The sequence below is a fragment of the Procambarus clarkii genome, chromosome 9 (assembly GCF_040958095.1).
Source record: "Procambarus clarkii isolate CNS0578487 chromosome 9, FALCON_Pclarkii_2.0, whole genome shotgun sequence".
In the NCBI taxonomy this organism is placed as follows: domain Eukaryota; kingdom Metazoa; phylum Arthropoda; class Malacostraca; order Decapoda; family Cambaridae; genus Procambarus; species Procambarus clarkii.
Window position 1 is genome coordinate 9344496 of NC_091158.1, and position 16798 is coordinate 9361293.

At 46.8% G+C, this 16798-nt stretch overlaps 1 protein-coding gene across 1 annotated transcript; it reads left to right on the forward strand.

Moving 5' to 3' along the window:
- The first annotated feature begins 6656 nt into the window (after positions 1–6656).
- LOC138362789 (kinesin-related protein 4-like) lies at positions 6657–12653 on the forward strand. The gene is made up of 2 exons (XM_069321348.1): positions 6657–8141; positions 12549–12653. The coding sequence occupies exons 1-2, from the start codon at positions 6657–6659 to the stop codon at positions 12651–12653; spliced, it is 1590 nt and encodes a 529-aa protein (XP_069177449.1).
- The last annotated feature ends 4145 nt before the right edge of the window (positions 12654–16798 follow it).

Here is a 16798-nt window from a genome sequence, read left to right on the forward strand (position 1 = left end):
AACCCGTCCACACACTAACACCCGTCCACACACTAACAACCCGTCCACATACTAACACCCGTCCACACACTAACAACCCGTCCACATACTAACAACCCGTCCACACACTAACAACCCGTGCACACATTAACAACCCGTGCACACACTAACACCCCGTGCACACACTAACACCCGTCCACACACTAACAACCCGTCCACACACTAACAACCCGTCCACACACTAACAACCCGTGCACACACTAACACCCGTCCACACACTAACAACCCGTCCACACACTAACAACCCGTCCACACACTAACAACCCGTCCACACACTAACACCCGTCCACACACTAACAACCCGTCCACACACTAACAACCCGTCCACACACTAACACCCGTCCACACACTAATAACCGTCCACACACTAACAACCCGTCCACACACTAACACCCGTCCACACACTAACAACCCGTCCACATACTAACACCCGTCCACACACTAACAACCCGTCCACATACTAACAACCCGTCCACACACTAACAACCCGTGCACACATTAACAACCCGTGCACACACTAACACCCCGTGCACACACTAACACCCGTCCACACACTAACAACCCGTCCACACACTAACAACCCGTCCACACACTAACAACCCGTGCACACACTAACACCCGTCCACACACTAACAACCCGTCCACACACTAACAACCCGTCCACACACTAACAACCCGTCCACACACTAACACCCGTCCACACACTAACAACCCGTCCACAAACTAACAACCCGTCCACACACTAACACCCGTCCACACACTAATAACCGTCCACACACTAACAACCCGTCCACACACTAACAACCCGTGCACACACAAACACCCGTCCACACACTAACAACCCGTCCACATACTAACAACCCGTCCACATACTAACAACCCGTCCACACACTAACAACCCGTGCACACACTAACACCCGTCCACACACTAACAACCCGTCCACATACTAACAACCCGTCCACATACTAACAACCCGTCCACACACTAATAACCGTCCACACACTAACAACCCGTCCACACACTAACACCCGTCCACACACTAACAACCCGTCCACACACTAACAACCCGTCCACATACTAACAACCCGTCCACATACTAACAACCCGTCCACCCACTAACACCCGTCCACACACTAACAACCCGTCCACACACTAACACCCGTCCACACACTAACAACCCGTCCACATACTAACAACCCGTCCACATACTAACAACCCGTCCACACACTAATAACCGTCCACACACTAACAACCCGTCCACACACTAACACCCGTCCACACACTAACAACCCGTCCACATACTAACAACCCGTCCACACACTAACAACCCGTCCACACACTAACACCCGTCCACACACTAACACCCGTCCACACACTAACACCCGTCCACACACTAACACCCGTCCACACACTAACACCCGTCCACACACTAACACCCGTCCACACACTAACATCCGTCCACACACTAACAACCCGTCCACACACTAACAACCCGTCCACACACTAACACCCGTCCACACACTAACATCCGTCCACACACTAACAACCCGTCCACACACTAACACCCGTTCACACACTAACACCCGTCCACACACTGACACCCGTCCACACACTAACAACCCGTCCACATACTAGCAACCCGTCCACACACTAACAACCCGTCCACACACTAACAACCCGTCCACATACTAGCAACCCGTCCACACAGATGTACAAATTGAATGTTCATGAAATATACAGTTTTAAATGTACGTTTTTTGACTAATGCTAATCAGGGTCAAACAATTAATTGGGTCGGCGCAGGTCCGTACACTTTCCTAACACAAATTTTAAATTTCTCACTGGAAAACGTATGGAACCAGTTTGCAGGTTCGTACATTCAGGTTGGGCACGTCTAAGTGCGGTCCTTCATGCGTCAGCACCTTGGAATACTAGTGCAGTGGATGACGTGCGCGTCACTGTCAGGTTAAGCACAGTTGATTGTGGCTAGTAACTGGATGGGTAAATCACGCGGACAGCCTTGCTCTTGGCAAGGGGGAACTCCTCTATAAGTGAGCGAGTATACATTAATAGAGAACTGTGATCCGCTGACCGACACCACGGCCTGGTCATGCTTGTGAATTGTATTTTTATTGAGTGTTACTGACGGTATTTTTACGACGGCTCGGACAACACGTCGGGAAATGCCTTGATACAAAATATTAAGTGCACTCGCAAACAAAATACACACACAAACACTGTGTGTGTGTGTGTGTGTGTGTGTGTGTGTGTGTGTGTGTGTGTGTGTGTGTGTGTGTGTGTGTGTGTGTACGGCCCTAAATGTGCTTGTTGGGTCGAGCTAAGCTCCTAGCCCCGCCTTCCGAACGTTCTTAGATTAATGCAATGACTCATTTCTCACACATTTCTCATATTTACATTTAAATGTTAAAACACACACACACACACACACACACACACACACACACACACACACACACACACACACACACACACACACAGTGTTTGTGTGTGTATTTTGTTTGCGAGTGCACTTAATATTTTGTATCAAGGCATTTCCCGTCGTGTTGTCCGACGTATCTAGTCAAGGATAAGGAAACTGGAAACTGGAAAAGGTTCAAAGGTTTGCCACCAGACTAGTACCCGAGCTGAGAGGTATGAGCTACGAAGAGAGACTACGGGAATTAAACCTCACTTCGTTGGAAGACAGAAGTGTTAGGGGGGACATGATCACCACATTCAAGATTCTGAAGGGAATTGATAGGGTAGATAAAGACAGGCTATTTAACACAAGGGGCACACGCACAAGGGGACACAGGTGGAAACTGAGCGCCCAAATGAGCCACAGAGATATTAGAAAGAACTTTTTTAGTGTCAGAGTGGTTGACAAACGGAATGCATTAGGAGGTGATGTGGTGGAGGCAGACTCCATACACAGTTTCAAGTGTAGATATGATAGAGCCCAATAGGCTCAGGAATCTGTACACCTGTTGATTGACGGTTGAGAGGCGGGACCAAAGAGCCAGAGCTCAACCCCCGCAAACACAATTAGGTGAGTACACACATGCTACGCCTAACACACTTAACTACAAACCATTGTCACAAACATTCCTTGCAAAGGTCTTGAAAGACTTAAAATTAAGCTAGGTCAGGTCTAGTTTCACACTTAGAAAGAATTAAGTTTGTAAGCAAACACCAACAGGGCTTTAGATAAAGCAAATCTGGAATTTTATGATAAAGTAACGAAAATAAGGCAGGACAGAGGTTGTTGGGCAGACTGAATATTTCTGGACTGCAAAAAAAAAAACAAATAGCTTTGATACAGTACCACACAGGAGGTTACTACAATAACTCGAGACACATGTGGGAATATGCGGAAAAGCACTGACATAGGTAAAGCATTACCTTACAAACAGGATTCAGAGGGTAACAGGGGCGCAAAGTCGGACTGGCATGAGTAACAAGCGGAGTACCTCAAGGATCGATGCTGGGATCTATATTATTCCTCACTTATGTACATGACCTATCTACAGGAGTTGAGCCTTATATCGGTATTTGCAGGCGATGTGAACTAATGAGACAGATGATTTAAAAAAGCTGCCAACCTGGTCCGAGAAATGGCTGCTAGAGTTCAACACCAACACATGTAAAAGGATGTAATTGGGATTAGGAGCCAGGAGACTGACAGTGCAATACACGATGATCTTCCCTACAACGACTAAACAAAAAACTTGGGAGTTGGACATAATACCAAACTAACTCCAGAGGCTCAAATAAACAGAATAACGTCAACAGCATACTCTACGCTGGCAAAAGTCAGAACATCCTTCAGGAACTTAAATAAGGAGATTTTAGATCACTTTATACTGCCTATGTGAGGCTAGTTTTAGAGTATGCCGCCCCATGCTGGAGCCTACATTTTAAACACACAGGGAAACTCGTAAAGGTTTAGAAGTTTGCAACGAGACTTCTCCCAGAACTGCGACGGATGAGGTACGATGAGAGAACAAAGAAACTAAACTTGACGGTGTTAGAAAGGAGAAGAGATGATCAAGAATATAAAATACTTAGGAGGATTGATGGAGTATTCACCTAGTTGTGCTTGCGGGGGTTGAGCTCTGCTCTTTCGGCCTGCCTCTCAACTGTCAATCAACTGATTTCTTTTTTCCCCACACACACACACCTCCCAGAGCAGCAGCCCGTAACAGCTGTCTAACTCCCAGGTACCTATTTACTGCTAGGTAACAGGAGCATCAGGGTGAAAGAAACTCTGCCCATTTTTTCCGACATCGCCGGGAATCGGACCCGGACCCTTGGATTCCGAGTCTAGAACGCTGTCCACTCAGCCACAAGCCCCTGTGACTGGCCTCTTTTCCACAGGAGTGGAAAAGAGGAAATGTTCATAATGAATACCAATAGAACAAGAGTGTATGGATGAAAGTGTAAGACTCAGATGAGTCATAGAGATGATAGAATTGTTTTGTTAACGTAAGAATAGTTGAAAAGTGGAATGAACTAAACGGAGGTTGGCTATAGAAGCATTCAACCTACATTCTTAGCTTTAAAAGTAGATATGATAGGGAGATATATCAGGAATCTTTGCATTAGACAAGCAACGATTTGAAAAGTGGGGTCCAAAAGCTAGTGCTCGATCCTGCAGGAACCAATCGGTAATTACACACACACACACACACACACACACACACACACACGTCTTCGCGGATGAGTAGTCAATGCTCGGGGGTCGTACTCCTAAGTGGCCGGGTTCGATACCCGGCCGAGGAAGAAACAAATATGTTAAGAGTCTTTCACTTGATGCCCCCTGTTTACCTAGCAGTAAATGGGTATCTGAGAGTTAAATAGTTGCTACGGGCTGCTTCCTGGGGACGTGTGTGTGCGATTAAGATAAAAATGGGTTTCCATTTAATATATTAAGCAACGACGTTTAGAAAGGCGGGGGGTCCAAGAGCTAACAGTGCCATCTTGCAGGCAAAGCTAAAAAGCTCCCAATTCTCCCAACAGCCTCCATCTCACACAACTTACAGCCTTCTCATAACCCCTAACACACCACTCATATTCATCCTCACACTACGCATAACCACAAAATACATCTTGTATGTTTGTTAGCTCGACCAAATATCTCATAACACCCACGAGGTCTTCACATTCTCATTCACTCCTCACGTAGTCTCATACACCTCAAAACAGCTGCTCTTCCTCAAAACTCTCCTCACCCTCCTCATTACCACTTCTCAGTCCCAATAACTCCTTCACAGACCGATAATTCCCTCACGGGCCTCATAATGTACTAAGATACTCCTTAATCTACTAATAGACCCCATAATCTCCTCACAGACTCTCATAATCTCCTTATATACCAACATAATTTCTTCCCAAAACCCATGATCTCAGACACCCTAATCTCAGAAACCCCACAATCTCCCTCACGAAACCCCTCATACCCCACTCCCGCCACACACAACGCCACATGCCTCTTCATACCCTCATAAGCACTCATGATCTCTTCACATACACACAGGAGATATAATAAGAAACTGGAGGAAGTAATGAGGAGTTAAAAGTGCCCGGAGCTGGTGCCTAATAGAGGGGGGGGGGGGGTGGAAGGTAGATAATGGGTACAGGGAGAATGAGGAGGAGAAGAAGGGGGTTTAAAGGAAGGGGCGCTTGAAGGGGATGAATAAGGGCCAGGCAAGTAAAAAAGCAGGATAGCAGGGTAGTGGTTCGTGGATGATGGGGAGAGAGGAGGGGGCCATACAAGGTAAGGGGTGGTGCATGGTGGGGGGTTCCAAGGGGTGGGGGAGAGGGAAGGATGGGCACACGTCCACTATTGTCACACTACAGCGCCACGCTCTCAACCCTACTCTTGTTATTCTAATGGACAGGACTGGTCATCTTCGGGGACCCTTTCATATCGATATACAACCTCGTCACAGTCATTGCTAAAAATTTAAAAAATATTCGTAAAAAATACACACTCCGTGGGGCACAGTATACATCAGCGTTATATTTCTGTATACTAACATTAATAAATATACGTATTTTTGTACAGAGAAACTGCACAAAATAACCTAAAGATAACAATTCCCCCTAAGACAGAATTTGTCCTCAATTTTAACAAGGCCTCCCCGTCTTACACCCCTGGAGAGGTCAAAGACACCATACAACGTACTGAGGAGAGCTGTTAAAAAATATCCGGGTCTATTCTTGCTCGCCCTCCCATTCTTCCTCACAATTAAATTATTACAATGAATATTATTTAGTTCCATTAAGACGCGTTACCTTTGAACGCACTCGTAATGAAAGAGAGACTGAGTGACTTCCTCAGCTGATGTAAGGGAGCATCGTAGCCCAGACTACTATAGAGTAATCGTGGCACGATGTGACCAGTGAGGAGGAGGTTCACAGATTGGAATCAGCCTCACCTTGCTTCTCTTCTTTATTTCCACAACCCCAACACCTCCAGTCCTTAATGGTACTAACAAACTGTGGAAGGACTTCAGAGAGCAATAATAATAGGTCGTTATGGTGATCCAACACCTGTTTAGTTGTTCAAGGTTATCCATACAAGGTTACTACACTCAGTATGTTAAAACCCAGGATGCTGTTCCAGCAGATACTGACGTTGGTCCAGCAGGTGCTGACGTTGGTCCAGCAGGTGCTGACGTTGGTCCAGCAGGTGCTGATGTTGTTCCAGCAGGGGCTGACGTTGGTCCAGCAGGTGCTGACGTTGTTCCAGCAGGTGCTGACGTTGTTCCAGCAGGTGCTGACGTTGGTCCAGCAGGTGCTGACGTTGTTCCAGCAGGTGCTGACGTTGTTCCAGCAGATGCTGACGTTGTTCCAGCAGGTGCTGACGTTGTTCCAGCAGGTGCTGACGTTGTTCCAGCAGGTGCTGACGTTGGTCCAGCAGGTGCTGATGTTGTTCCAGCAGGTGCTGACGTTGGTCCAGCAGGTGCTGACGTTGTTCCAGCAGGTGCTGACGTTGGTCCAGCAGGTGCTGACGTTGTTCCAGCAGGTGCTGACGTTGTTCCAGCAGGTGCTGATGTTGTTCCAGCAGGTGCTGACGTTGGTCCAGCAGGTGCTGACGTTGATCCAGCAGGTGCTGATGTTGTTCCAGCAGGTGCTGACGTCGGTCCAGCAGGTGCTGACGTCGGTCCAGCAGGTGCTGACGTTGGTCCAGCAGGTGCTGACGTTGGTCCAGCAGGTGCTGATGTTGTTCCAGCAGGTGCTGACGTTGTTCCAGCAGGTGCTGACGTTGGTCCAGCAGGTGCTGATGTTGTTCCAGCAGGTGCTGACGTCGGTCCAGCAGGTGCTGACGTTGGTCCAGCAGGTGCTGATGTTGTTCCAGCAGGTGCTGACGTTGTTCCAGCAGGTGCTGACGTTTGTCCAGCAGGTGCTGATGTTGTTCCAGCAGGTGCTGACGTTGTTCCAGCAGGTGCTGACGTTGTTCCAGCAGGTGCTGACGTTGGTCCAGCAGGTGCTGATGTTGTTCCAGCAGGTGCTGACGTCGGTCCAGCAGGTGCTGACGTTGTTCCAGCAGGTGCTGACGTTGTTCCAGCAGGTGCTGACGTCGGTCCAGCAGGTGCTGACGTTGTTCCAGCAGGTGCTGACGTCGGTCCAGCAGGTGCTGACGTTGGTCCAGCAGGTGCTGATGTTGTTCCAGCAGGTGCTGACGTTGTTCCAGCAGGTGCTGACGTTTGTCCAGCAGGTGCTGATGTTGTTCCAGCAGGTGCTGACGTTGTTCCAGCAGGTGCTGACGTTGTTCCAGCAGGTGCTGACGTTGGTCCAGCAGGTGCTGATGTTGTTCCAGCAGGTGCTGACGTCGGTCCAGCAGGTGCTGACGTTGTTCCAGCAGGTGCTGACGTTGTTCCAGCAGGTGCTGACGTTGTTCCAGCAGGTGCTGACGTCGGTCCAGCAGGTGCTGACGTTGTTCCAGCAGGTGCTGACGTTGGTCCAGCAGGTGCTGACGTTGTTCCAGCAGGTGCTGACGTTGGTCCAGCAGGTGCTGACGTCGGTCCAGCAGGTGCTGACGTTGTTCCAGCAGGTGCTGACGTTGTTCCAGCAGGTGCTGACGTTGTTCCAGCAGGTGCTGATGTTGTTCCAGCAGGTGTTGACGTTGTTCCACCAGGCGTTATCGTTGTTCCAACAGAGGCTCACGTTAGTCCAGTATAGGCTAACGTTGTTCCAGCAGGTGCTAATATTATTCCAGCAAACCCAAAGTGTTCAAAGCAGCCACTATTAATAAAAAAACACATTTAAAGCAGCCTTTGGTGGTTCTCTATTGACACACTAAGGGTGTTTATCAGGCCCGGAAAGTTTTTTTTATTGACCCATTATATAGTTTTGTGGAATCTGACTAAATTCCAGCAACCCATAATAGTATTCCAGTATCTTAAAGTGGTATTCAGGCTATTCCTGATGGAATCCACGCATTCTTTCACAGCTAGTTGGTCTTCCGCAAGACGTGGCTCCTGTCCCAAGAGTTCCTGTTGTTGTCCCATCAGGTTCTAGTGGCGCTTTAGTCGTGCATTAAGCATCCGGCAGTGAAGGGATTCACCTGTGTGTAGCAGTGGTGATGGCATTTAACATCTCTAGTCTTGAATAGGTTAAGCATCCGTGGCGATGGTGTAGGACAACTGGTCTTCATCAACCGTCACTACCATAGGAGTTCCACCACACCATCACCACAGGTGTGGTCACCACACCATCACCACAGGTGTGGTCACCACACCAACCCCACAGGTGTGGTCACCACACCATCACCACAGGTGTCGCCACCATACCATCACCACAGGTGTCGCAACCACGCCATCACCACAGGTGTAATCTCCACTACACCATCACCCCTTACACCCTCATCACAGGTGTAATATCGAACACATCATCACCACCACAGGTGTCGCCACCACACTACCACAACCACTACCTGTGTCACCTCCATCACACCACAGGTGTCACCTCCACCACAACTACCACCACCGGCTCCGCCGCCGCCTTTGTTTTACTGAAAAGGTATCTAGTTAACGGTTCCTTTATTCAAGGCACGTTTTGCTAAACTGCTTATTAATTTTACGGTCAGAGTTTAAAATAGCGTCGGCGTCAGGGGTGCGTTACACAACCCATAAAATTGAGATCCTGACAAAACGGTTGGTTGTTTCTCGTGACTCGTTCATGGCTTCTAAACGAGCCAATAGGGTGCTATGTCATCTCCAGCGACAAGGTTCAAAATACGAAGGCAGGCGACGAGGAAAACCGACTATAAGGCGGACGAAGGGTTTGGTGCCTTGTGGGCGGCAGGTTTTCAATATGTATGAGGTGCTAAGGTTTTCATCATACGAGTCGTGCCACCCTTTTTACACCTTTGAGCACACCGGCGAGGAACATGAAAGTGCATACATTTCCCTTCCTCCTTCAGGTGCATAATTTCATTTGAAACTACAGCCAGCCCTTACAGGTTATAGTGCGTGCTCCCTCCCCGCCACCCACCTCCTCATACCTTGTAATGGGAAATGCACCACGTCTCGACGGGCTATTAAATCCGGTGTTCAGAGGAAGCTGATTCTCTACAGCACAGTACGTCATTAACGTATGAAAAGGTTTAGGTGTGCCGGTGTTGTATTTATGGCTCTGCCATGTTAGATCCCGCCAGGAGATACTCTTGCTTGTACCTTATTACCAAACACAATAAATAGTTTCTGAACTAACACGAGGGTTAATTATTATGTGGTTCTCTTCACCAAGTCTTTACTTAGCAAGATGGTCTTACCTAGATGGACTTACCTAGGAATGCCGTGTATGTTTCTTATATGAATTTAGTAACGGTGAATAAAGAATATAGTAACAGTGTTAATAATAATGTTATTAATCAGATAAATCAGTTAAGCCTGTCAACACAAAAAGCCTAAACGGAGACATTCCAGCATACAAAACCACCCCCCATGATAAGCAACATTCAATAACTTACACGTGATTTTAAGGCCTGTAAAAATGCTATCTTGACAAATTTTACTGCAACTTTTTGTAACAAAGAAGAGCGAAACTCAGACAGCAACGTGGATGGCCCAAGCAAACACTAAACTCCTTCGTTAACAACGAGTTCGTTTGGTGTTAGGTTGCAGGCCAACCCACAACGGGAGGGTCATTAAGGTCACCAGACCTTACTGACCAACCAGCGAGTATAATGTTCAGGGCTAAAGAACAGTAATCTACAACGTGTATAACAGAGTCTATACACTGAGAAGCCGGATGAAGCTCTACATATGTAAATCTTTAAAATCCCGGTCACTTTAAAATATGACAAATTTACTATTCATTTGCAACACATTTTGCACTTCGGGAACTCTAGTAACTGTGCCCCATACGTGTAGACGTCTGAGAGAGACATATCCCGCCTGAATAAAAACCCTCTTAAAACTTGAATTACCATAAACCCACTAATATTAACCCACACACAATCTTCATTCCCATTCTTCCGGGACGACAAGTGTATTATGCAATATATTGTAACAAAGCCTACATCATCCAATCTTACTACGTCAAAAGAAGTCAAATTTCAATGTTTTTACATTTCATACATGCACACAATGTGTACGCTTGAGTCACCAGGAAGCAAAGCTACGTACAGGCCGCAGCGCGAGGTGGATATCACATCTGAATAGCTAACAAACAGACGTATTCACATGGTGAACAATTGAGTAAGAAGCATAATTCACTCCTTGCAAATATGACAGGACTCAGCAGTAAACTGTTTCTGCTTACTTTAGCCCTACAGACTAACCCTATACAACGCATTAACCCCATCACATTTTATTTGCTGACACGACCAGATATTATATATACAGGAATACTAGCCCTAATTTTTGCAGAGATAAATAAAAATACCTTCACATAAACGTTCAACTTGCTGGACTTTAAAAACAAGTTGGTAATTTCTGAGCTAAAACTAATCCAAGAAAACGAATGTGTTGATGTGCACGAGGCTAGCAGCAGGATACTCCCAGCAGGGAGGTCCATGTATGAAGCCATTCCCTGACACACCTTGTGTCCCCGGCTTTATTTATTATGTCAAGTTCAACTTAACTTCTAGCCGTAGTCATCACATCTTAAGGATTGTCTAGGTTTATTTTGTTATTGCATAAAAAAACATATTTATTTGTATAACACCTATATATCCCTATATTTCCTTTCATTCACCTGGCCACTAGGAGAGACTTACCGCTCACCCCACGAGCATGAGGCCAACGCTCACGCTCCATATATATTGCTGATCCTCGTGGGCTGCTCGCTCTCTCTATAATATGTCGAGGGTAACTGAAAAATTATTTCAATAATTTTTCAATTACCCTCGACAGTGAAGAGAAACGTAAGAAATATTGAGAAGATTCGTGCTAGAATTATTTATCTACTTTTAGTTATATTCAAAAACATATGTCTACAAGAAAGACTACTACCAAAATATACTAATATATATATAAGTATATTTTGGTAGCAGTCTTTCTTTTAAACATATTTCGTTGAAAACGAGAGAAAGTTTTAGATTTATGATTCTGGTATTAATCCTCTCTATATTCCTTATGTTTTTCTTCACTGAAGCAGGAAGTTGAAAAATTAATTCTCCAAAGTTCATTTTTACTTGATATTTGTGTCTGACGCCTAGTGATGCGTTTCGTAAGGTCTCACCTCACATTCTCAAAGACAAATTCAACAGTGTTGGCACCTGATTATATCCTCTTATGGTGAAGTGGTAAGGTGACATATGGATGAATGACAATACATGGGTATTAATAAGGTATTCAATGTATCAGCACAGAGTGTGACATGTTGGCAACTTATGTTCTTCTGGTTGCTTCCGTTATTGTTGTTGTTGTTGTTGTTGTTTTAGATTTAGCTACTCAGAACGAAATGTCCATGTAGCACGGGCTATGGTGAGCCCGTAATTGAGTTCGGTTATTCGCGATTACCTTGTTACTCTGGTATTTGGGTCAAAGAATTAAATGGAGGTGGGGTTTCCTCCTTTTTCCGTTTCTTTTTCGCTTCTGTTTTAGTCTTGTTTTAATAACATTATCTTGGTGGCGGATGTTGCTTTCGTTCCTGTTGCAGGAACATAAGGTGCCAACACGTCACACTCTATGAGGCATCCTCTTGGGGAAGGGGCGTCCTCTCCGGAGTAGGTCCACCTAGCTTGGTCGCCATCCCCGTCTGTTTTTAATTCATGGACCAATCACGGAGGGACAAAACTAGGCTACAAATTGTGCTCTTGACATTTAGCATGACGTGTGTGTGTGTTGCTTACATTAATGATACACAAGAGAAAAATACTGAAACCTATCTGAAACCTATGCTACTTAATTCCCGACCAAGAACTTAATTCTAATTCTTCTACGATAATGATATTCAATAGATTTTTATAATATTTAATTCCATGTTCTTTTCGTAAAAACACGAACAATGATTACTTGAAGAAAATGTAATCTAATTTTGCATTTACATTTAGACGGGTTATAACAGCGGCGACTTAAAACTGTTGCCCGTCACACGCAAGGTGGGCGACCACACTACAGGAGACCAGAGTTATTCAGGGGCTAAAGATGTTATCTGAATAGCACTAGTTTTTGTATCATTATCATTTTGTCATCAAAGTTCATGTTCAGATTTGAATTATTTATGTCATATTAAGAGTGTAGGTTGTGGTTTAGACACAAACGAGTTGCAGCTCCAGGTGCAGAGTGCTATTGTTAGCATTATTATTATTTACCCATTAAGAGTTGAATAAACTTGTGACCGAATTGACATACCATTAAGATATGGAACAGCTGAATTTGTATTTTATTTCTTTGCTAAGATTCCTGGCAGTACATCATTATGAATGAAGTACTTACACATTTCTTGGACATCATTGATGGTGTTTAGAAAGACAGGTCTTAAAAATGTTGCATGGTGAATCTCCTTCTCTCTCTTCTACTTGTGCATCTTTCTCCTCCTATATCTAGTTATACTTCTTATTTTTCATCTCATCCTGGTGAGCTATGGTGAGCCCGTAATCGTCCCTCTCTCTAACTCTTCCTTTTGTACTGTTCTCCTTTTAAGCTTCCACCACCTCTCCTCTTTTCTCCCATTCCCCTATCACTCTACCAATTTATTACATTAACTATACATATGTGAAAGAAGTTGTCAACTATGAAGCCTCTTCCACCTATTAAACTATTGCAAGAACTACTTTACTTTTTTATGGCCACAACGGAGGAAAGAATCCCCCAAGGACATAAACGATAGGAACATTACCTTTTTCATCCCTGAACAAAAAAAAATATCGCCAAAGTGTTCATAAAGAACTCTCAGTACTATCTTGGAAGCCTTCGAAGTAATGAATGTTCTTTGTGCATTTATCTGTCCTCCTGGGAACTGTCACCGACAGCTCTCTACATGCAAGCAGGATGATGACAACTCAAGGCTCAACACTGCAAAAAACAACGTGGACTACTGAAGATCGCAGCATTTCTGCACAAATATCAAATCATCATATTGAGATATATTCATCTTTATCACCGAAATAACTGACAGATATAGAAACAAAAAGAGATTGTACATAACAAAATACCTCCGCATCACACACTCATAAAATTATTAACAACCAACTCGTGCCCTTTCACCAATAAGAGTAAAAGAATGCAGGACCCGATTAACCTGTCCTCTCGACAGAGTAATCAACTCATCACATTCGCATTGACAACATACTGGACCAGGGTACAGGACCAGGCCAGGGTACAGGAACAGGCCAGGGTACAGGACCATGCCAAGGTACAGAACCAAGCCGGGGTACAGGACCAGGGTACAGGACCAGGGTACAGGACCAGGCCAGGGTACAGGACCAGGGTACAGGACCAGGCCAGGGTACAGGACCAGGGTACAGGACCAGGCCAGGGTACAGGACCAGGCCAGGGTACAGGACCAGGCCAGGGTACAGGACCAGGCCAGGGTACAGGACCAGGCCAGGGTACAGGAACAGGCCAGGGTACAGGACCAGGCCAGGGTACAGGAACAGGCCAGGGTACAGGACCAGGCCAAGGTACAGGACCAGGCCAAGGTACAGGACCAGGCCAAGGTACAGGACCAGGCCAAGGTACAGGACCAGGCCAGGGTACAGGAACAGGCCAGGGTACAGGAACAGGCCAAGGTACAGGACCAGGCCAAGGTACAGGACCAGGCCAAGGTACAGGACCAGGCCAAGGTACAGGAACAGGCCAAGGTACAGGACCAGGCCAAGGTACAGGACCAGGCCAGGGTACAGGACCAGGCCAGGGTACAGGAACAGGCCAAGGTACAGGACCAGGCCAAGGTACAGGACCAGGCCAAGGTACAGGACCAGGCCAAGGTACAGGACCAGGCCAAGGTACAGGACCAGGCCAGGGTACAGGACCAGGCCAGGGTACAGGACCAGGCCAGGGTACAGGACCAGGCCAGGGTACAGGACCAGGCCAGGGTACAGGACCAGGCCAGGGTACAGGACCAGGCCAGGGTACTGAACCAGGCCAGGGTACAGGACCAGGCCAGGGTACAGGACCAGGCCAGGGTACAGGAACAGGCCAGGGTACAGGACCAGGCCAGGGTACAGGAACAGGCCAGGGTACAGGACCAGGCCAAGGTACAGGACCAGGCCAGGGTACAGGACCAGGGTACAAGACCAGGTCAGGGTACAGGACCAGGCCAGGGTACAGGACCAGGGTACAAGACCAGGCCAGGGTACAGGAACAGGCCAGGGTACAGGAACAGGCCAGGGTACAGGACCAGGCCAAGGTACAGGACCAGGCCAGGGTACAGGACCAGGCCAGGGTACAGAACCAGGCCAGGGTACAGGACCAGGCCAGGGTACTGAACCAGGCCAGGGTACAGAACCAGGCCAGGGTACAGGACCAGGCCAGGGTACAGGACCAGGCCAGGGTACAGGAACAGGCCAGGTTCCTGTTTATGAATAAATCCTGAATTTATATCTTGCATTCATTTTCCCTGTGGCTCTGAAGAGGCTAAGAGAAAGCATAGCACATGTGAAATGTGCTGGACTTGGCCCATTTCATTAGGCCCAAGTCAAGAAGAACTAAGAAATATAGAACAATCGTGTTAATACATTTTTGCAGTAACTATAATTATTTGCTTACACACATTACATATTTATATATGACAAAGTATAGTTAAAAACGCGTCTAAATTTACAGAAAAATGTAATAATTACCGAGATTTATAACAAAGAGCCGAGGAATATTGGGATAAAGTTGTGTGTATCTCACATTATAACTTGGTGGCGGCGGGAGTGGTCGAGGACGTGCAGCTGTGTGTGTGTATTTATAAGCTGCGTAGCTCAAGTTATGAAGTCATTATGGAGTCAAATTAGAAATGGGACGAGAGCGCCGAACTTGGTCCCTTAACAGAGGAAACTTGTAGCCCGGGTCGCCACACCTTCACCCCCTCCCCCCCCCCCCCCCCCCCTCTCCCGGGTCGCCACACCTACACTCCCTCCCTCCCCCCCCCCCCTCTCCCGGGTCGCCACACCTACACTTCCCACCCCCTCCCAGGTCGCCACACCAACACTTCCCACCCCCTCCCAGGTCGCCACACCTACACTCCCCCCCCCCTCATCCCGGGTCGCCACACCTACACCTCCCCCTCCCAGGTCGCCACACCTACACTCCCCCCCCCCATCCCGGGTCGCCACACCTACACCTCCCCCTCCCAGGTCGCCACACCTACACTCCCCCCCCCATCCCGGGTCGCCACACCTACACCTCCCCCTCCCAGGTCGCCACACCTACACTCCCCCCCCCCATCCCAGGTCGCCACACCTACACTCCCCCCCCCATCCCGTGTCGCCACACCTACAGCTCCCCCTCCCAGGTCGCCACACCTACACTCCCCCCCCCCATCCCAGGTCGCCACACCTACACTCCCCCCCCCCATCCCGGGTCGCCACACCTACACCTCCCCCTCCCAGGTCGCCACACCTACACTCCCCCCCCCCCATCCCGGGTCGCCACACCCACACAACAGAGGGGTCACAGGCTATAGCCACAGACCAACTGTGCACACAGATCAACTACTATTTTCTCTCTATCAACGGTTAATTTGTCGGTATGTGTAACAAGCATGTCCAATGATCAAACTTACAAAAGTGTTTACAGAAAGGTATTGTATCTCGTATACAACGCAGTGGTACAAATAATTTATCACAGACATAAAAGTTAGTCGTTACAGAAAGCTAAAAGTTGCCCCATGAATGGTGAACCTAATTTGTTTACAAGTCAATTTAAGGCATTTAATATTTGACAAGTAAATAAAATTAATACATTTTTTAGATCTTAACTCTCGAAGAACGAAAATGAAAACGACATGGCAGTATCATTTTCGGATTAATAATTAAACAAAGGAATTTAAATAATAAGAAAAACGAGAGAAAAACATATAAAATGGAAAAGGTATATCAAGACTGGAAATATATTTAAAAAATGAGGCCAAGTTTCCAGGAACTAGTTCATTATCCAGCCTTGATAATGATGCTCCCTCGTCACAACTCTTGTCTCATTTCTTATTATATTTCCACCTTCCATATGAGGATGTCTTGGGGCGTATCTTAACGGTATTCTCAATGATTTCTGCCCTCGTCGCATCTCCTCAACCAAGAATATCTGACCATACTACAAATATATATTTTGCTCACTGCACTTTGGTCACTTATAAAATCAAGACAACGTTTTC